The sequence below is a fragment of the Pleuronectes platessa genome, chromosome 11, assembly GCF_947347685.1.
Source record: "Pleuronectes platessa chromosome 11, fPlePla1.1, whole genome shotgun sequence".
NCBI lineage: Eukaryota > Metazoa > Chordata > Actinopteri > Pleuronectiformes > Pleuronectidae > Pleuronectes > Pleuronectes platessa.
Genome location: NC_070636.1, coordinates 5,539,339 through 5,561,188, shown reverse-complemented (window position 1 = coordinate 5,561,188; position 21,850 = coordinate 5,539,339). Strand labels below are relative to the sequence as shown.

Below are 21,850 nucleotides of genomic sequence, written 5' to 3'. Positions count from 1 at the left end.
TCATGATCTCCATTCTCTGTAGTTTATCAAAGGAACTTTAACACTGGGAACAGATGCTGCTGTGAGATTTGTATTTATCTCAGAGGTGGATATGTGTTTTAAAACCTGAAGAAATAATGCATATGTATATTTTATAATTTAATGTACTGTAGTACTTTAGTATCCGATAAGTTACCTCTGGTGTATTTATAGCTTTTATCTTAGATTTTTAACTATTATATAAATTTGACGACAATTATTGTCATTAATTGTGTAATAATCTTTTATTACACCAACCTCTCTGCTAGATCTGCTTGTCCTGATCAAATCTTTCTTATCTTGGTGAATTAACCCTTTAAAGTAGAATTTTCTGCCAAATACTAAATAAATCAGAGCTGATCTGGGATCCCTGATCGTCTTCTTGCTTATTAACTTATTATTTTGCTTTGTGTTGGTGCACAGTGTCTCTAATAAAACACTGGGCAGCTCTCTGCACATCAGAATAGTTTCATGTCGGTGTGAAGATGTTCCGAGCACCACACGGTTCTTCCAGACCTGGTCCACTTTGTTGAGCCAGTCCTTGTTGGAGGCCAGCTCGGCCATGAAGGCCTGATGCTTCAGCCACTTGCTGTGGAGGTTCCTGGCCTCGTCGTAGGACGTGTCCTGAGCCGTCAGCATCTTCTCGTTGATCCACAGAGTCAGCTGGAGGGGAGGAGCGAGTGTTAGTCAACTGGAAACCAAGGATCTCTACTATTCATTCATGTGAAGTTAGTGTAGACGTGACTTCGAACAATAAGGATTTACTTCTTTATCTTTCGTCAAAAGAGCGATAGTGTAATTAACAGCATGGGGCCTCAATCCAGAGTTCTGCTGTGAAATACTAAACGGAAATCTAGATATACTGAATGTACTCATAGATGTTACCCATCAACTGCATGAACGTTTAAACTCGTGGTGAACTCACATCCTGAGTGTTTTGCAGGAAGTGCTGCAGGTCGCGGTTATCTCGGAGTTTTTCGGACACCTCCTGGGCTCGTCCTTTGTTCTTGTCGCGCCTGAAGGTCAAACACGACACAAAGAAAAAGAGAAACATGAAAGACCGGAGCGTAAACTCCCTCAGAGACAAAGCCCAGACAAACCAGCTGCAGCAGCGGGTAAATCCACGTGAGCTCCTCCTTCTTCTCCTCCTCCTCCTCCTCCTCCTCCTCCTCCTCCTCCTCCTCGTAGAGAAATACCTGACACAGTAACCTGAAGGAGTCGTCTGCTCCTCTGCCGCACCGCGAGGAAGCTCTCGCACTTAAAGATCAATATCCATTATCGTGGGCGCCTGTCCACCGAGTAAATTGAGGGAGTTAAGGGGAAAAGCTCCGGTGGCCTCTCCACTGCTGCGTGTTGACACTGATGCTACAGTGATAAGGAAACGGTTTCACTGGAAGAATGTGGAGGATTTACCAAACTGCCAAAAGAGACATTTTAACTTCAAGAGGAAAAAGAAAGTCGAGGCTCTGGATCTGAGATGTGGAAACTTCTGAGACATGTTTTTGAGGATTTGTACAAAGCTTCATTGTGCTGTGAGAAACTTCAAGGGTTGATATCTTAAACTTAAACCTTCTGGTTCAGTGTAAAGGACTTTGTTTTTTGGTGCATATTTATTTTTTAAACATTTATTATCTCGTATTAATTTTGAACATGTTTTACACCCTCCTATCTAGTTTATTAGCTCTTTTCTTATCTATTTCATTGATTATAAATATATATATTTGAATTCATTTGAAACGTCAACTATAGATTTATAGATACACCTTAGCTTATCTTGCTCATTCACCAGCAGCAGAGTTCAGTTTTTTCTTTCTCTCATTTTCAAGCAATGTCTCAATATTCCATTCATCTCTATCAACCCTTATTTGAAAATCTTAAAAGCGACTTACTGTTTTTAATTTTCAATGTTTTCCACTGATGGGGATATATAGGATATCACTAAAATCAATTTAACTTCACTATAAAATAATTGAATTAAATGAATAACACATCGGTGAATAAATGAACAATAAGGGAGAATCTGTTAATCCTGGGATCACCTGTCAGAGGTTAAACTGATTAGTTATGAGTAATATGTATAAGTTAGTACTGGCCAAGGAATAGAATAGAATGGAATAAAAAAGGAAACTGACACAAGATATATATCAATATATCAATATATAGTAAGTTTGAAGTTATGTAAAAGTTTGTACCAAAGTTCTACAATATTGAAATCTTTATCAAACATTGTGTTGACCCACCTGTCGATGATGGAGTCCATTTTGTCCTGAACCTTCCCGGAGTACAGGTTGTTACTGTCCACCAGCCGCTGTCCTCCCTGCAGGGCTCCGTGGATCTTGTCCTCGTTGGCCTCCATGGTGCTCAGGAAGTCCTCATGCTTCTTCAGAGCCTTCTCAGCGCCGGCCAGCGTGTCGGGCTTGTCGATGTGGGCCAACGTGTACTCCTGCAGCAGAGCGGCCAAAGACAGAAAAACATTAACCAAGAGGAGACAGGAAAACACAAACAGCTGAATGACAAACATGCAGCGTGGGATGTGACTACGCTGCATTCTTCTGTTCCACATTCTTTTAGATACCTGTAGCATTGCTAACTTCAACTCTGTGGTCCCTGATGAGGCTTCTGACAAGTTCTAACTATAATTTAAACACTCCTTCACCACACACAGGTGCAGGACCAGTACCTGGTTGTTGAGAATGGCCTCTACAGCCTTGCCGTCTCTCATGAACTGCTGGAAGCCCAGACCCTGGTCCAGGAAGTTCTTGCGACTGTCCCACATCTTCTGCAGCTCGTACCAGCCTCGGTCCATTCCATTCAGCCTCTGCTCCAGCTGCTGGTACTGAGGGTCGTCCTCCTGACCCTGCATGACCTGCGCCCCGGTGTCCTTCACGCGGTGGTAGTCCTCCTCGTGGTTGTTTATGTCCTCCCGCACGGCGTCGTGGAGGCTGAGCTGCTCCTCGGCTTCCGGCAGCGTGGCGGGCATTTCCTCCGAAGCCACGGCCTTCTGGGTCTTGAACAGCCAGGACTGGAAGTCGTCCATGTCCTGGAGGAAGGTCTGTAACTTGCTGACCTCGCCCAAGGAGTCCTCCCTGTCCTTCAGGGTCTTTTTCAGCGCGTCCCAGGCGGCGTCCAGGTCTCCTCTGCGGGCCAAGATGTCGGCCGCGTTCTCCGGGTGATCCTGGGCCAGCTGGTCGGCTTCTCTCCTCAGGAAGGTCAGCTTGTCCTCGATGGCGGCCAAATCTCTCTCCATGCCAAACAGTTTCCTCTGGATGGTCATGACGGCGGCCAGGTCGTTGCCCAGGTCTTGTGTGGACTCGATCACCCGCGTCTTGTCTCTGATCCAGGTCTCTGTCTCGTCACAGTCCAGCCGGTAGCTGTGCAGACTGACGGCAGAGTCCACCTTCTTCTTCTTGTCCTCCACCATGGCCTTGAAGGCCTCCCACCTGAGAAGGCATCATCTATTTAATCTCTTGTTATAAACTTGATTAAAGTAAGACAATCATCTCTTACTCGATTATTATTGGAAACTTGATTCTACTTGATCAATGTTAAAGTGCTTGTTGTTTTTGAGGAGCAGAAGCTACTGACCTGTAAAATGAAATGATTAAACGCCTCAGTAAGAAGATTAAACGTTAGAATACTATTAGTTTTTCTTTGGATAAAGCACAGAATGATTTATCAGACACATGTTGACACACAGATGAGCAGACATGTTATCTGGAGACATGTTGGAATCACCTGGTATTCAGTCGTGTCTGACATTCTTTGACCTCCTTGGTGCGAGGGTGTCTGCTGTCCTCCAGCTGCTTCACCGCTCTGTTGACGTCATCGACCCTCGACTGAACGTTTGCCATATCTTGAGCTAGAATGCTCAACCTGTGATAAAGAAAGAACATCAGTTAAAATACGTATAAAGTCATAATTCAGAGTGAAAAATACAAATAATTAGTTTTTTTTGTACCTGTTCTGTACGACTTCCAGATCCTCCAGCTTCTCCGGCACCTCCAACCCCACCAGCCACGTCTCCTTCTGGCCCATCCAGATCTCACAGGCGTCCGTCTCGCTGAAGATGGTGTACAGGGCCATGGTGTCATCCAGCTTCTTCTGCCTCAGGTCAGCCAGAGACAGGAGTTCCATGAACAGGTCCTTGATGTCCTTGAGACGTCTCTGGATGTCGGGGGTGTTCAGAAGCTCCTCTGGCAGAGCATTGGCCTGTTTGGAGAGAGCGTCGATGGTGGCTCCGCTCTTGATGGCCTCGTTCCTCAGGTCGTTGTGCCTCTTGAGCTGCCGCTGCGTGGTGTACTCGTCGTGTCCCACGTCCTCGGTGCTCATCTGCCTCTTGGCGTCCAGCAGCCAGGCCTTGAGCTCATCAGCGTCTCCTTGAAACTGGAAGAACCTCTGAGTGTCCTGCAGGTTCTGCTTCCTGAACGCCGCCAGCTCCTCCAGCTGCTGCCACTGCCTCCCGATGTCGTCCATGCTCTCCTGGACCTTCGGGGAACCAAAGTGCTTGGCCCGGATCATCTTGTCCCCCTCGGCGAGGAGCTGACCCAGGTTGCCGCGCCGGGCGCCCAGCTCGTCCTCGAAGGCGCTGTGTTTGCTCTGCAGCACCAGCACGCTCGTCAGGTCCTTGCCGTAATCCAGGGAGGAGAACAGCTGCTCCTTCTCCCTGATCCAGCTCTCCAGCTCCGTCACCTCCCACAGGAAGTACCAGAAGCGCCGGGACTGCTCCAGACGAGCCCTTCGCTGGGCCGCCAGGGCGCAGAGCTCCTGGTAGCACTGGTCCAGGTGCTGCACCCGGTCCCGGATCACCTGGGGATCACATGGCTTGTAGCCTGGGCAGAAGATGAAGGACAACATCACTGTTACATTCTGTTTATGTTTTCCTCTAGTTTCCTGTATTTGCTTATTTCTTTTCAAATTCTGGACTGCAATAGTTTATGTGATAACAGAACAATTCCCTTTCCTGACAGATGCAGCTGCACAAACAATGTGTACAAAATAAAATAAGTTGGTTATAAGATAAAATAAATAGTTAAGAGTTAAATGATCAAAATATATGTAAAGAAAACCAAACAAAGCATCTGATGTGGAATTTTGGTTCTTAAAATTTTTCCAAACTCTATCCTAGTTTCAGCCAGAACTCAGAAAGTCTTGAGGTCTGAGCTCCTCCACTTCATTCAGTGTCGTCATCTCTGATGAAACCACATAATAAATAGTTTTGCCGAAGGGAAAGACGAGCCACAGCACTTACTGTCCCCGTTTGCAAACTTGAGAGCGGCAGCGCTGGCGTTGTGCACCCGCTCCGCCTGCAGGGCGATGTCATTCTCTACCAAGGCATGTTTCTGTAGCAGGTCTTCAACCTCCAGCAAGTGTTTCCCAAAGTCCGGAGACAGCAGCCGAGCCTGAGGACACAATCAGACCATGTGATCACTTGAGTCTGTGAACAACGTGTGGTGGTCGGTTTATGAATGTTCCTCCTCTGCACCTTCATGTCGTCCATCCAGCTGATGATGTGCAGCATCTCCTGGAAGATCCTCTGCAGGGTCAGGTTCTTATCCAGCCGCCCGCCACGAGCCCTCAGCAGCTCCTGCAGGTAGTCCCACAGACGCAGGATGTTGTCCTTCCACGCGTCGATCCGCTTGGCGTCGTGGTAGCGCTCGGACTCCAGCTCCTTGGAGATGACCACGAGGGCCTGGACGCGCTCCTCGTACGCCGCGATGTCCGTCTCGATGGCGTCGTGCTTCTTCTTGGCTGCTTCCACGGCCGGCAGATCATAACCGAAGTTATCCTGAGGAGGAGAGAGCAGGGAGAAGTTTAAGTACAACTTTGAAATACTGATTTTAATAGTTAAGGTAGGTTTCAGCTTCTCCTCTCTTCCTCTAACTAACAAACTTTCTGTGCTCTGAAAGTTTTATTTTCACTTTGGTGTCATCGAGCCGATCTGTGTCAGTTGTTTACCTCCATCATCAACAATCAGGTGCACAAACAAACTGCTCCTTTAACTCCTTAATACAAATACTGTAAAAAATCTAGTTATTCATATTCGTAAACATGTTATTAACCCGAGTGAGATCAACGCCACTGAATAAATATCAGATAAACACATTGTGCAATATTCATGACTTTATGTTTATGTCGTTTGTTTCACCTGAGCCACGAGCCTCTGGTTCTCCAGGAGCCACGTCTCCCTCATGGCCGCCTTCCTGTCGAACCTTCTCGCCATCTGCTCCAGCTTCTCCTGTCGGATCAGCTCGTCTCGGAGGACGCGCTCCCGGACGTGCTCCGCCTTCTCCAGACGCTCCCACGCCTAGAAGCCCACGAGCAGACGCCTCGTTAGCACGCGCAGCTTCGGCAAGTTTAGCTGTTGTCGTGTCAACATCAAAACTGTGATCCTAACTGGAACTTACTTACTTTTAAATTATGGATTTATCAGTGGATTGATCTTTTTGAGTCTATGAAATTTCAAATTGTTCGACAACGCCCATCACACCTTCAAGAAATCATAAGCTGCTTCTTTAAATGTCTTATTTTGCTGAATTAAGTGTTGATAACTTACAGATATTCAACTACAAATTTATTTTTAAACACACAAAAAACAGCAAATTGAAAAACTGGAACTAGAACATGAAATAATTGAATTAAATGAATAACACATCAGTGAATAAATTAACAATAAGGAATTTAATTGTTTTTGATTACTAATGCAACGATAACCAAGATACACGATTATCAAAATGATGGCATATTAATTGTCTTTTAATCTACTTATCTATTAATTAACTAATTGTTTAAGCTGTATTAACAATAACCAGCAGTATAGATTATGGATTGATGGTTTTTACTATAACTGTGAATTTATTCCTTGTTTTGAGTCGTCTCATTATAAAACCCCATCGATGCTTTTATTTTCTTGTGCCTGAAGCTCAGTCAGGCCTTTATTTTGTAAATATGTCTATAATTCTACCTTTATAATTCAATTGGTTTGTGGTTGAATTGTGGCCTCAGGATCCTACGCAGCCGAATGAATTGATTTTTGTGCTTTGAGCTTCAAACCACAGAGTTTTGCAGAGACTCTCTCTCTCTCTCTCTCTCTCTCTCTCTCTCTCTCTCCTGTAGTGGCGTGAGGTTCGACAGACATGTTTGAATAAATAGAACCCTGAGATGTTGTGCACTGATTCTGTTTAGTCTCACTCTGTTGATGTCCGCCACCAGGGCTCCCTCTTTGGGCGTGTACACCCTCTGGTTGTTGGCCCTCATCCGACTCTGGATGGTGAAGAGCAGCACCTCCAGGTTTCCCTTCTCCTGGAACCTGTAAACGTCACACGGACGGGTTAGCAGCTAGCGTTAGCCACAAGGGACTAGTCTGTGTCAAGATGATAACAGAAATACTTTACCTCAAACCGGTCTGTTTTGATATCAGTTAATTATTGAACACTTCAAATTCAATGAAATACTATAGAGTACTATATGTACTTTATGTAAATACACGAACAACAATACAAATATGTATGTGTTTGGCAATACAGGTGTTTTATTTTATGAGTTCACAGCACGAGGACATTTTACAAATTTAAAAAGTGTGTTGATTTTCTTTTCATCCTTTGATTGATATTCTAGATTTAACTAAATATGAATTAGAAGAAAACTCATATATTCGCATTTGAGTTTTCTCTTTATGAAAATACAGGATTAGAATAGAATAGAGAAGAGAAGAATAGAATGGAATATAATAGAATGGAGTAGAGTATTATGGGATGCAGTGGAGAGGCGTCCTGTCCGGACTCACTTGGGCGGCTTCTCGACGGTGCGGTACGTGTTGAAGGCCTGGAGCTGCTGCTGCACCCCCGTCAGAGAGTTGGCGAGCTTCCTGTTGTTCAGCACGATGATGGTCTGCTCGATCCAGGTCAGCAGGTCCGAGGCCAGCGTCTCGTACTTGTCGATCATCGTCCCTGTCTCGATGGCGTGATCCAGAACCTGAGGTCAGAGGACAGTCAGGGCTGACACGGGCCCAACAGAACTCCGGGTGAAGGAGCATGCATCATGTTTCCATCTCACCTTTCCCACTCGCTTGCCCTCGACGGCGAGCTGCTTCATCTTGGAGAAGTAGTGGTAGAATGCCACCACGTACGTGATGATGGACTTCTCGTCTGGGTTCTCTGTGAACACATCTACACAGAGCAATGGAAGACACAGTGAGACGCAGCCGAGCCAGAGGCATCTCTATTTTTCCAACCGGGCTTAAAGCTCATAAACATTTATTTGGAGGTGAAGGCCCCGGCCTCCGTCAGTCACTCGCCTTCTGGGTCTAACAGTTTGTGGACGCCGAGCTTCTGCTCTGCCACGTTGAAGGCGCTGTGGAGGTTGTGGGTCGGGTTGGACTTCTTCAGAATGTTGAACTCCACCAGATCGGGCCTGAGGGAGAAATATGGAGGGAGAACAAACGTGGAAAAAGACGATGAGGCAGAGAAAGAGATGGAGAAGAATGAGGAGCAGGAGGAGGAGGAGAGACACTGAGCAGATGGGTTCTGTGGGTGTTTACATTTCAGGGCTGGTGAGAGTGGACATGGTCATTCATCTCTCCTTACCGGTGTTTGTGTATGAGAGCGTTGAAGGCCATGCCGTCTTTCCAGCTGGTCGTGAAGTTGGTGATGTTGACGTTGGGATATCTGCAAAAACAAGGAGAGCCGAGCGACGTCAGTGACGGGACGTTACCCAGGAGCTGCTGCTTTAAATCAATGTCTGAGGCTGGTTCTGCATCTCAGGGTCTGAGTATTCACCAGCTCTCACTGAGGCTGGAGAGCAGAGGAACTTCACATTCAGTGCAAAGGGAAAACTGTACTTTTTACTCCACTACATGTGTTTTATACTTCAGTTACTAATCACTCTGCTGATTCAGATTAACAACACATTATTTTTATATAGAAATAAACTATGACGTCCATTAGAAGTGGAGTCTGCCTACTGTGTACTTGTATCTTTGGTACTTTAAGTATAATTGTATGCCAACACTTAATACAAATTAAAAATAACAAAGTGTTTCTGCACTGAGGTATTTTTACATCATTAAAACTTGAACCGCAACTTCACTATGTTGCATTTGCAGAATGTATTTTCCAATAAAATATTTTTTTATTAAATGTATTATTATTTAATTAATTGTCAAAGTTTTTAATAAATGCAATATTGTTATTTAATATATAACTTCAGTAATAACACCTTTTTGTAAAGAAATGCTATATTTTAAAAAGATTAATGAATAAGCAGTCAACTTTATTATTTATTCTAACATTTGAGATAAAATTTTGGATTAATTACAATTAACTGAAGTAAATTAAATTAGATTGTAAAATTCTGGCAAAAAAAGAATATCAATATCAATATGTTGCTGACAATAATAATACTATAGGTATCTTTTAAATGACAATAAAAAGGGTTTTGCATTGCAGCGCCCTGAAGACTCACACCACAAACATTTCTTTCTATTTAAAGGTTTACAGCTGTGCACAGAACCAGATTCCCGTTCACACTCTGTTTCCCAGAGGATATTTACAACAGCCGGGTCAAGCCAAAGGTCACGGTGCCACTCACCCTGCAGTTTTCATCTGACACCACAGAAGAAGAGCGTCCTTGGCCGAGCGCGTCTCCTTCTGGTCGGCCTGGCCCGTCTCCACCACGATGTCCTGGATCTGATGGGGAACAAGCAGAACAGCTGGGTGGTAAATAATGGAGGTCGACTAATGAACGTGATGTTTGTGATCAAACGGGAACAATTCACATCCGAGGAACAGAAACTCCGACTGAGAGCAACACGTCGCTAATCGGATGCACCGGGAGGGAACACGCTGCTAAAGTGGCACAAATCTCCCTCTGATATCCATCATTTATCTTCATGGGGCTGAACTGACGAGGGTTTTTTTATCTGTGTTACAACACAAAACGATTCTCCAGTGATAAATCATCAATGTTGTTCCACGGCTGGAATCTCGTGAATCTAGAGTCCGACTGAAACGGGGTCTGGTGATAATTGGAGTTCTTATTTTCCAGTAATTAGAGCAGTGATGTGATCGGAGAGACGGCTCCTGAGAGACGTCTAAATTTAGCCGGCTTTGGTTCTCCTGGTTTCATGCAGACTGAAACGACGCAGACAGGACTAAGTGAATTCTTTCCTGTTTCAGCTTTTTTTTTTTTGTGAAGGGTGAATAATGCAAGAGGCCATATTGTTTGAACTAACTGTGCCTAAAAATAACAGTGCTGCTGTCAAAATTAAAAATAAATATCTGTCCCCTCCGAGGAGATGAAAGAGTCAAATGGACGTGTTCTGATGTTGTGGCTGTGCTGGGATCAGTGGAATCGTAACGCCTGGAAGCTGAAGGCGTCTCATTCGAGGAAAAAGAGGAAAAACATCCTGAGGCTGCTGGTTTTAAACTGGGTCTGTGCTGCATGGAAACAGACCTGAGAGACCGAACCATTAACAACCACACACTGGTCTGTTAAACACAGCAGGTTGTTCCTCAGTCACATTGAGCATCTGACCAGTTGACGTTAGAGGAAGGATTTTGATTTGCATGTTTGAGATCACGAGTCTTTCAGCTCAGAACTGCAGTGGTGATGTTTTTCTTTGTCTCCCTTTACTGACTATTATTGGCTATTGATCTGTTGATAATTATTGATCCTATATTAACAGCAAAACCCTCAGAATAACCAGTGATTGTCTTGTTTTACATCAACATACTTTATACTGAAGTAGAAATGTCTTATATCATATAATTCATTTTCTGGTCTGGTGCCATATTCTGCATTTAAACTTTTACATTACTATGTTGTACATGCTGCATTTCATGGGTTTGGCAAATTACTAATATATAGTATCTTAGTAAGATGTTAACAAACCAGAATTTGCCACATGACCACATGACTTTTAACTTCTTAACATGAACACTAAATCAGCATTTAACACCTTACATCTGTAAACAAGACCCCATCATAACCTTTTATCAACAAGTCTCTAAAACAGTTTCAATAAAAAAAAAACTTCTAAAAACTGTATAGTACCAAATTATATAACTTTAGCGTGTATTGCTTTAGTACAAATATTTCTTAATGTGCTTCCTGCATCTTTACATTGTTTGTTACTTGCCGCTGTAACATGGGATCCCCCCCAGGGATCAATATCTATCTTATTTCATATAACTGTGATAAAGGACATAGTTTAAAGAATGGAACCAGAGTGTTTTATTAAGTTGTTTAACCAATGAAAGGGGAAAAGAAGTAAAACCAATGCAAAGTAAAGTAACTAAGTATAAGAAAGTTGAATGTGGCCCCTCAGTGAGGTTTACCTGGAAGCGCAGGATGATGGTCCAGATGAGGCCGAGGATGAGCCGGTGGTTCCCGTCCACGATGTCGTGGGAGCCCATGTTCTCCAGGTGGACCCTCTGCTCCTTGAGGAACTGCAGCGCCTTGTCCACGTTCTCCAGACAGTGGATACGCATCCGGCCTTTAGTGGGCTTCGGCTGCAGACCGGGAGGAAAGAGGGGGAGAGATTATAAAGAGAAGATAATAGAAGGACAATAAACAAGAAGGTCTACAAAGTGTGATGTGCAATAGAATCGTGTTTACCAGTCGTTCACCGGAGAGCACCTCCAGCAGCTTGATGAGCATGCGTCCGTCCCGCAGGTCCAGGTAGAGGTCGGAGATGCGGCAGCCGACCCGGGACAGGATGGAGTTGACCCATTTAGTGAAGGTCTTCTTCTGCACCGCCTCGCGCTCATCTGACGGGAGCACAAAGTTAAGAAGGAACATGAGCTCCATGAATAATGAAGAGTCTTCTCAGCTCCAGAGCAGCAGCTCCAGAGCAGCAGCTCCAGAGCTGGTCGGGATTTACTGTCGAGCTGCAGACGGGCGGATGTCTGGACGAGTGAAGGAAGGTGGAATATCTGTGATACAGCATTGGTCTGTGGAAATCAGAGATGGAGGATCTACACCTGAACTTCAGGATTCTTCAACAATAAGACTCCCTCTCCTGTGTGAAGCCTCCTTACACAACAGACACACACTCCTCCGATATCAGACTGAATTATGCAGCAGGCAACAGCAAATACTACAACACAGTGATGAAAGAAATATGAGATGCATCTTCTCTTCTTAAAGCAGCTGCTCTGATTTATCTCCTGGATTTGAATGAAATCTCACTGTAGCTCCAGTAAACTGGGAAAAAATAAACACAAGCACGACCCTGTATGGGACGTGATCACGACCCCGTATGGGACGTGATCAGGACCCTCTATGGGATGTGATCAGGACCCTGTATGGGATGTGATCACGACCCTCTATGGGATGTGATCAGGACCCTCTATGGGATGTGATCAGGACCCTGTATGTGATGTGATCACGACCCTCTATGGGATGTGATCACGACCCTGTATGGGATGTGATCACGACCCTGTATGGGATGTGATCAGGACCCTGTATGGGATGTGATCACGACCCTGTATGGAATGTGATCACGACCCTCTATGGGATGTGATCAGGACCCTGTATGGGATGTGATCAGGACCCTCTATGGGATGTGATCAGGACCCTCTATGGGATGTGATCAGGACCCTGTATGGGATGGGATCACGACCCTCTATGGGATGTGATCACGACCCTGTATGGGATGTGATCACGACCCTGTATGGGATGTGATCACGACCCTGTATGGAATGTGATCACGACCCTCTATGGGATGTGATCAGGACCCTGTATGGAATGTGATCACGACCCTCTATGGGATGTGATCAGGACCCTGTATGGGACGTGATCAGGACCCTCTATGGGATGTGATCACGACCCTCTATGGGATGTGATTGGCTTCTTTGCGTAGGTGAAACACCAAAATCCCTCAACTGTTAATTATTCCCTGAATGACAAGTGGCAGAGGGAGTGAGAGCATCAGAGCTGCAGAGGCTCATGGGAGCTCGAGCACATGGGGACATCAGTCATCTCACCGAGCGCCACACGAGCCTCCCACTCTGCAGCAGATATAAAACCAGTTTGGATCTTTCTGTGACTGGAGATGTTGGAGATTTTGAGCTGTGTTTTCCAAGCACGTGAAAAGTACCTGCAGGATCCATTGAAGCACCGATTACAGAGCAAATTATACACAAATCTTGTATTGTTTTAATGTTTTATCTGGTTTGTTTTATTGCTTTTCTGTTATTTGTGGACTGAGAACTTGACCTTTGCCATATTTATTTATGTTTTATTTATAGGACACGAGACCCCCCAGACAATAACTGACGAGAACCATAGATGTTGTTCTTATGGAGCCTACATGAAAAATAAATGATCGTATTAAACTTGCAATATAAAAATTAATATTGTATCACAAAATTGTCTCAAGGGTGAACGCTGTGTCGCCTCACTGCTAGAAGGTTCCTGATCTCAATCCTGGTTTGTCTGTGGAAAGACCCTCCACACTCACACACAAACACACACAAACACACACACACACAAACACACAAACACACACACACACACACACACAGACACACACACACACACACACAAATAGAAGTAAAAGTATAAATATATAGACAAAAAAGTATTACAGTAAAGTAAAAGTACTCAGTATTACTTTTACTCAAGTACATTAACTTTTGTACTTGAGTAAAAGTAATTCAGTACTTGCTTTTAAATGAACTTGAAGTATTAACAGTAAAAGTACCTGCCGAGTGTGCGTTCCTTCACAATATATATAGATATTTGCCGATGTATGTAGCGGAGTAAAAGTAAAAGTAAGTACTTGAAATGTGTCTACTAGTAGTAAAGTACAGATACATGATAAATGATACATGATACACATAGACACACACTCTTCAGTGTATCAGGTCAACTCGTGGTGAAGAGACGTCTCAGTCGTCACGTGACTTCCTCTCGGCCCTTCTTCAGCCAAGTGCTGTTTACCTCTGCACCCAAATACAACTGAGATCTACAGAGTGCAAAGGACTGCACCCTTAACGACTCGTGTGATAAATGATTCAGACCCTGAGGCTGCGGAGAACAAGGAGAGAACAGCTGAGCAGGAGGAGGAGGAGGAGGAGGAGGAGGAGGAGGAGGAGGAGGAGGAGGAGGAGGAGGTATAAGAGGAGACAAAGTTAAAGGTATTGGGTTGACGGTTAAGAAGGAGACAGTGAGACAGAAGGAGAGACGAGGAGGCGTCGGGGGGGAAACTGGAGCAAAGGTAAACAAGGGAGGAGGACAAGAGAGGAAAAGAGGGCAGGGGACGGAGGGACAGACGGATCAGACGGAGGGATGGAGGGAGGGAGATGCAGGTTCTCAGTTTCAGCCTTCAGAGACTCAAACGGGGAAAATAGAGCAGGACAGATTACCTAGAGCATCCCCCCCCCCCCCCCCTACTGATCCAAATGACCCAGTAAACAGCAGCTCTGTTCCCAGCACATCTACTGGTTTATTGTATGTAAAACACATGGTACAGACGTGCACAGTGAATAAATCATGCTTCATCCTGCTCCGATACATCCACGTGGATAACCCACTCTATGAAAGAGTAAAGGCAATTAAGCCATTAGGAGCGTCGGAGTCGATTTAGCGTAGAGCATCACGTCCTAATCGGTCGGGGGGGGGGGGGGGGCAGCAAACAGAAAACCAGACGAGAAACAAAATCCTCCCTGAACTGAACTGGGTGCAGCTCTCCGAGGGTTTTCACAGCGAGGAGAGAGGAAATGAAAAACATGCACATCCCTGGTATCATCTCACATCACGAGACCTGGAGAGGAGAGGCTGCTGGAGGAGGCTGCTGGCCTCTCAGGAGGAGAGGACGGGAGCTGGTGGACCGAGGCGTCTCCTGAAGAGTCGTTGAACGAGCTCATTGTGAAGACGAGCCGCTGAGCGCTCGCTCCTCAACGAGCCGCTCAGCATCCGTCTGGAAACCACAGAGCTGCTCAACCACAGAGCTCCACAGGAGGGTTCACATCAACACAACGTGGACACGAGGTGGAATGTTTCTTTAGGTGCAGTGATGATGTTTGAGTGTTTGTGGGTCGAAAAAAAAGCATCTGAGGAGTGTGTAGCTGCTGCCACATTTTACCTCCATTAAGAAGGTTATGTTGTGTTTGTTTGTGTGTTATTTTTGCAGGATTACACAAAAACTACAAGACGGAATTACAACCAAACCAGGTGGAAACACAAACAACCATTTACTCACACATTATTATTCACGTAAATATATGTACTGTTTTTAAATCTGCCTACTATTAAATATTGATTATGTCGATTATGACTCCACCCACCCGCCTTACAGCTCCACTTATCAACCAATCAGGTGCACATGTGTAAAAACATATTTTTGACTTTTTTAATTCATTAATTCATTAAAGTCTCAAGGAAGTGTCCTCTGAATCGTATCTATAAAGTACTTTGTGTAACACTGTCGTAAAGTACTCTGGTTTACTTTAAACTTTATACTTAACTGGACTGAGTCTCCAGTAAACCTAAGCTGCATCCTGTTTGGACTGTGGGAGGAAGTTGGAGAAATACCACACTCACATAAACTCTAATCTCTGCACCAGCAGCCTCACATATGTGTTTGAAAGATTCCTTTGTTACTGTAAAGGAGTTTCACTACTTTCGGCTCCTGTTCTTTTTAAAGACAAATGAGAGTTTTTCATGTTTAGTTACAGTTCATAAACAGGGACTTGTCTGCAGTGGCTCACATTCTATACAGACAAGCCTCAGTGCTGGTTAAAAGTTTGCTTGTGCTGAAGTTTTACTCGAATTAAAAATCCTCCATCAGTCACACAGTCAAACTTTGACAGCAGCTTCCTGTCACTTCCCTTCTCCCCTCGTACAAGCATTACTAACCATTCCTCTGTTTCACATGCTTCCACTGAGTAAAATCTCTTATCCACTCCTTGACTCCAGTGAAAGCCCCCATGACTTATTCATGCTGATGGATTTTCCCTGTACACACGGCCTGATCTGTCTTTTACCACAGTCAGCTCTAACCGGACGTGGCCCCCCCGGTGGTCCCTAGGAGCCCGGCTACACGCCTGAGTCATGGCCGTGCCGGGGCTACCTGTCCTGCAGCCATGACTCCATATTTACAGGCCTGTCTGAAACTCCTCCTCTGTTCGGCTTTGTTCTGCATATATCAACACTTTCTGCAGCGGTTGTGAGTTTTCAACGTTTATGGACAAAGCTAAGAGCAAAACACATGAGAATTAAGATGCATATGATTGTTTCCATCCTCACAAAAGTTTGAGGAAGAAAAACCTGAAGTGGAAGATGTGCAGACACGACAGGAGGATGCTAAAAGGTCAAAGGTCGATTGTGTCACAACAACAACAACAACAATGTGGACTTTTCTGCAACCAGCGCAGCAGAAAGAATCAACACCAACAAACGTGTTAACTTCCAACAAGGACATTAACGGGTACTCCAAATCAATAAGTGCCAAACCCTGATAGTTTCCCCTCTCGCTCTCCTTCCCTCACTCGTGCTGCTCTGTTATTGTTGCTCTGCCCTGACATCATTCCTAAATCTCCCTGATTGGGGGATGAATAAAAAGCCAAATAAAATGTCAGGATATGTGATTGGTGGATCGATAGGCTCGGCTCCGAAGGCCGCTCCAATTTGGGAGAGCTACAAAAGTTCTCCGCTGCTCGTATCAGTTGTGTCTGCAGTCCTCACAATCAGTCGATACTTGAAATCCAGCAAGGGCAGGGGGGGAGAAAGAACCATGCTTCCCTCTCTCTCTCTCCCCTTCTCTCTCTCTCCCCCTCTCTCTCTCTCTCCTGCTTCGTCTCCTCCATTTTCCTCCTCTCGCTAATGCACTCCTGTCATCAGGGAGTTGGAGAGCATAGTGCAAGCTAACAAAAATCCACTGTGACGGCGAACCCGCTCTTTTATAATGCTAACAATGCCGGCGGCGGGGGTGGGGGGTGGGGGGGGGTGTTTAGGCGTAAAGAGAAACTCATTCAGGGAGACAAACGGATGAGAAAACACACTTTCATTCTCCTGCAGAGCGCTTTGGGAAAGAGAGCGAGGGCCACACGGAGAACAGGTGATGAGTTCAGTGACAGATATGTTTTCCATGTTCGAGAGAATTAGCTCGCAGCACAAGGTGGGGATGAACGGCTGTGGGGGGGGGGGACATCACAACCTTTTTAGGAGTTCTCCCATGAATTATTCAGGGTCAAGTCAGTGAACAATTGGGGCAGTGCCACACAGTCACTGAATGTGCTGGATGTGTTTAATAGAGAGGGCCACAGCTCTGGAGGACGGGACCTGTTTACTGCTGCTGCCTTCCTCCAGCTCACAACAACAGAGTGACCTCACACATCACAGCCCCACCTCCCTGCTGCCCCGTCCCGGCCTCTACACAAAGAACAAGTTGGGGAAGACAGGAGCCTGATTGGAAAAAGTGTTGTCTTTCTCATCTGTGAACACACACAGACACACACAGACACACACACACACACACACACAGAGTTCTGCCACCAGGACCCTGTACCTTGCAACTGCCTGAAGCGTCCTTCCAGCAGCGAGTTGAAACAGATGTTGGAGGTGCTGAAACTCAGCCAGCGCGCCTTCTTCATACTCTTGGCCGAGGAGGATGAGGAGGAGGAGGAGAGGATGGGGGCGGGGGTGGAGGGAGGGTGAGGGTGAGGGTGAGGGTGAGGGTGAGAGGTCCGCTGACGTCTCGGGGTGCAGGCGGAGGAGGAAGAGGAGGATGAGGAGACAGGGGCGAGTCCCACGGGAGCCACGGCGAGCGGGACATGCAGCAGGGTGCCGTTCCTCTCCGGGTGGTGCTCCCGCTCCTGCTGCCTGCTGCTGCCCCCCCTCGTCTTCTTGCTCTGGGCCCGGTGGACCGGCGGCGTGCTCCTGCTCCGGCTGCTGCTCACGCCCCCCCCGCACAGGGGCCTCCCTCTCTGCCGGGGCATAGGTCCGGCTGGGAGCCTCCCTGGTCCCGCCGCTGCTGCTGCTGCGGTGGGAGGTCGTGGTCTCCCTGCCGCCGGCCTTCAGGCTGATCTTGACCTCTCGGAGCCGGGGCTGGCTCACAGGGGCGGCGCTCAGCAGGCACGGGCTGCTCATCCTGACCCCCCCGATCAACAACAACAACAACAACAACAACAACAACACGCAGCCTGGAGCCGGCAGAGGAGCTCGGCTCTCCACGTCTCTCCTCTTCTCCGTCTCTTTGGCTCTCTGTCCTCCTTTCCAGATCCCTCTCTCGTGCTCACTCCTCCTCCCTCCCTCCCGTCTAGTCCTCTTTCTTTCTCACTCTCTCCTCACTGCTGCCGTGACGAGGCTGTGCCTCCGCTCTCCGGCGGCACGAGGGGCTCAGGCAGCCTCCCAGCTCAGAGTGGTTTCTCCGGCTCCCACCATGCATACAGTATGATTCAATACGTCCACCTGCTCACACGACCCGCCCCCCCACGCTACCCGGCGCGCCCACACGGTGATGACATCAGAGGGTTTGAGGCACACGGCGGGCACAGTTGTGATTTGCTGTGCCAACATGAAACTGTCCACCTCCAGGGAAAATGGCTTTTTTTTAAAGTCTTACATAACGAGCAGTTTAAATGACGTTCGTTAGCAGTGTGCGTGTCTGTGTTTGTGTGTGTGTGTCTGTGTGTGTGTTTGTCTGTGTGTGTGTGTGTGTGTGTCTGTGTGTTTGTCTGTGTGTGCTTTGAAGGCTAGATTTGTGTTCCTGAGTTCACAAGCTGTAAATAACCAGTGGGTGTCATTCAGAGCTCCTCTCATCTGCTGCCTCCCTCTCTCTCTCTCTCTCTCACTCTCTCTTTCTCTCTCTCTCTCCATCTCTCTCTCTCCCACTAACAGGAAACACTGATTGCATTACAGAAACATCAGTGAAGAAGGAGCAGCACTCTAACACAATATCACACACACCTTCACACATACACACACACACAAGTCTTTTTCAGTGGTGCGAGGGGTCGGGACATGATGAAGACAGTTCGATCGCCCACGTGTGAAACTCTTCTTCTGCCTCTGAACCCTCGGTGGCTCCGAGCGACAGATCAGAGCAGACGCCTCTTGATTGTGACTCATCGTTTCCTCATTTTTTTTTTAAGACGATTCACGACCTACATTCGTTCTCCGTCACCGTCTCTCATCTTGTCAGACACCTCCTCGCCCGCATGGAGGATTTCAAATCACTGAGACGTGGGATCTGATGGGAAAAGACTTGGAAGGAGGAGAAGTGCTCAGCCCCCCGAGCAGACGCATGCATGAGAATGAGATATTAGTAATGTGAGTGAAGGTTAAAGTCATCGTTTGGGATTGAGTTGTGTTGAGGCGCTTATCAAGGTCGTGCCATGTGCAACGACTGGAGGATCCTGGTCAAACAAGCAGTGGATGAGCCTGGAAAGCTAGAATGATGCTACTGGTCCCAGTCAGGTATCAGGAGTTGTGGAGGAAGTAAAAGCACCACATTAACTTAAAAGTAAAAGTAATTTGCTTGAAATAAACAGATAGTACTTTGGTTCTCTGTATTATCGACTCTCGGCCTTTTCAGGTGTTTACTCTGAACCAGTGAGTGATGTTGCTGCTGGAGGCGGAGTCTAATTACACCTGCCCGCTCTGATTGGATCAGTGACCGATTCTCCTCCTACTGATTACTTTTTATAATATAAAAAACAATGGGAAAGTTTGACCCAGTGCACATTGTAAGTACAGATACTTGTTCATATATATAGAGTGAAAGGGAAAAGTAACTGAAAATAAATAAAGTACAAAGACATGTAACGAGGTAAATATACTTTAGGGGGGAGGAGCATCAAACAACTGAGTAGAGTATTCCACATGTTTCCATTCAGAGGTGGTGGAGACTAATTAAGAGTAAATAATTATCACATAGCCCTAAACGAGGTCAAATCTATAATAATGAATGATATAAATATGATTTATGTAGAATTTAAACTACCTCGAAGGCAAAGTTACTAAACGGCCTCAACATTTAGGACACGACTTGTCAGTTCTCCAGGTCTTTCCAGCAGAGCAGTGTTTTTCCACCTTGTGTGTGACCTCTGTTGTGTCTGCAGCTTCACATCATGTGACCCTCATCTCCCCTTCTCTCTCTCTCACGCCTGCTTCCGCCTCAGAAACGCTGCTATTTTAAAACGCCCAGCGCCCGGCCCACAGGTGGGTCGCAGCCCACCGGCTTAGGCAGAAATGTCAGAGATGTGAGGTATGAGAGGCGGACGGGCAGGGCAGCTGTCCAGATCGCTCAGACTGGGAACACTCTGGGAATGTGCAAGCGATCCCAGTTACTTGCGGAGGGTGTGGAGCCGTGTCGGGGTTCAGCTGCCCGGGAATGTGTAACACACACACACACACACACACACACAACACAACACCTGCAGGGCCCGAGCCGGGAGGCTTGAGGGGGAAATTGCTCGGGATGTGATTCTGTCATTTTGTCTGACTGGTTTTCAGTGAAGGTCAGAGTTTTACTCCAGCCCGTTCAACCCTGTGGAGTGTGAACAGACATCCTTTCATTTGTGCCCTTCCCCTTGCTCTTAAAAAACGACAGCGTCTCTGGTACGTGTGGCAGAGCGGACGGGGCACCGGCCTGTTTGCTATGCAGCCACTCACCTGCGAGGGCCCTGATGCGTGAGCGCTCGAACAGCCGGGCCGAGCAGTTGTCATTGTCTAGCTCCTCGTCACGCAGGTCGAAGCGGGTGTTGATGTGGCTGTACTGCTGCGAGATCTCCACGTTGTCAAAGTCCACGGTGGAAGTCATGGCGGAGGCCAGCGTGGCCAGCGGGCGGGGGGGTAGGGGGGGGGGGGGGTCCTCAGGTGCTCTGGGCGGCGAGGGAGATGAGCGGGGGGGAAGAAATGTCAGGATGGACGTGGGATACCGGAGGTGATCTGAAACACAGGAGGACACAGAGGTGTAAGTTATCACGTGTAAAGACAAAGTGATGCAACTTTAATAATAAGAAAAGTTTTCAGAAATCAATAAAAAGGTTTAATGTCTCATTCAATTCAATACTGTACTTTGTTTATTCTCATGTTACTCGATTGATGTTATTTTCACATTCATCCGCTGAAGGAAGAAAGTTTCTCTGTGATCGTTTAATTCAGAGTTCAATAAGAAATGTGAAAACCTGAGAAGATTTGGGTATTTTTAGATTCAGGATTTTTGAATGATAGAAAAGAAATCATAAGTAATTTTTAATAACTTAAAGAAGGAATATTAACTTCAATGTTGGCTGAAATGCTAAAAGAAAAAAAAAGATGTTTCACACAAATCACTGAGAATTTAGGAATCTGACCGAGATGAGATGAACCGGACGACGTTTGAACTAAAACAACCAAACAGAAAATAAATAATGATGTTTGTCATAACTTTTTATGATGAGCTGATTCTCGTTTCCTCAGGATTCTGTCATCAAGGAAGATTCATTTGTTAATCGACAGGAAATTTAAGCTGCAACTATTTGGATATTTTATTAATTGCCTCCTGGATTAACTGAACAAAAAAGCCTGAATTTATCACTAGATAATGAAAATTGTATGTAAATTCGGGTTTTTGAAGTTTCCAAAAGTGAAAACATTGTATACGATTATCTCAAGTTTATTATAAAGCTCAACAGATTAGTGTTGGAAATGATCATCTGATTCATCAATGATGAAAACACTTGCAGCTCCAGAGCAGGAACATGATGCTGATTGGACGAGGCAAAAAAAGAAGTTTTAATCCATCGGCCCCGGAGTGGAAGAATTAAATCTCTGTTGTGTCTCATGTATATTTTTAAACAGAGGTCTCACCGATCCCAGGCGCCCGTGCCCCTCACAGTCTCCATTT

General features: G+C 46.0%; 1 protein-coding gene across 2 annotated transcripts in view; it reads right to left on the bottom strand.

The window, feature by feature from the left end:
* Positions 1-20,799, bottom strand: part of sptb (spectrin, beta, erythrocytic) — a 34,717-nt gene extending 13,918 nt beyond the window's left edge. Inside the window, exons 1-18 of one of the 2 annotated variants that reach the window (XM_053433928.1) lie at positions 20,635-20,799; positions 11,632-11,783; positions 11,352-11,525; positions 9,604-9,701; positions 8,601-8,681; positions 8,312-8,427; positions 8,071-8,183; positions 7,802-7,989; positions 7,207-7,324; positions 6,164-6,322; positions 5,501-5,803; positions 5,267-5,417; positions 3,977-4,847; positions 3,754-3,891; positions 2,699-3,458; positions 2,259-2,461; positions 944-1,034; positions 535-681 (exon numbers count right to left, since the gene is read on the bottom strand). In XM_053433928.1, coding sequence (XP_053289903.1) covers positions 535-681; positions 944-1,034; positions 2,259-2,461; positions 2,699-3,458; positions 3,754-3,891; positions 3,977-4,847; positions 5,267-5,417; positions 5,501-5,803; positions 6,164-6,322; positions 7,207-7,324; positions 7,802-7,989; positions 8,071-8,183; positions 8,312-8,427; positions 8,601-8,681; positions 9,604-9,701; positions 11,352-11,525; positions 11,632-11,783; positions 20,635-20,782 — 4,011 coding nt within the window. In that variant the 5' untranslated portion in view covers positions 20,783-20,799. The remainder of the gene's footprint in view (positions 1-534; positions 682-943; positions 1,035-2,258; positions 2,462-2,698; positions 3,459-3,753; positions 3,892-3,976; positions 4,848-5,266; positions 5,418-5,500; positions 5,804-6,163; positions 6,323-7,206; positions 7,325-7,801; positions 7,990-8,070; positions 8,184-8,311; positions 8,428-8,600; positions 8,682-9,603; positions 9,702-11,351; positions 11,526-11,631; positions 11,784-20,634) is intronic. The other variant, XM_053433929.1, reaches the window with a different exon arrangement.
* Positions 20,800-21,850: the final 1,051 nt, after the last annotated feature.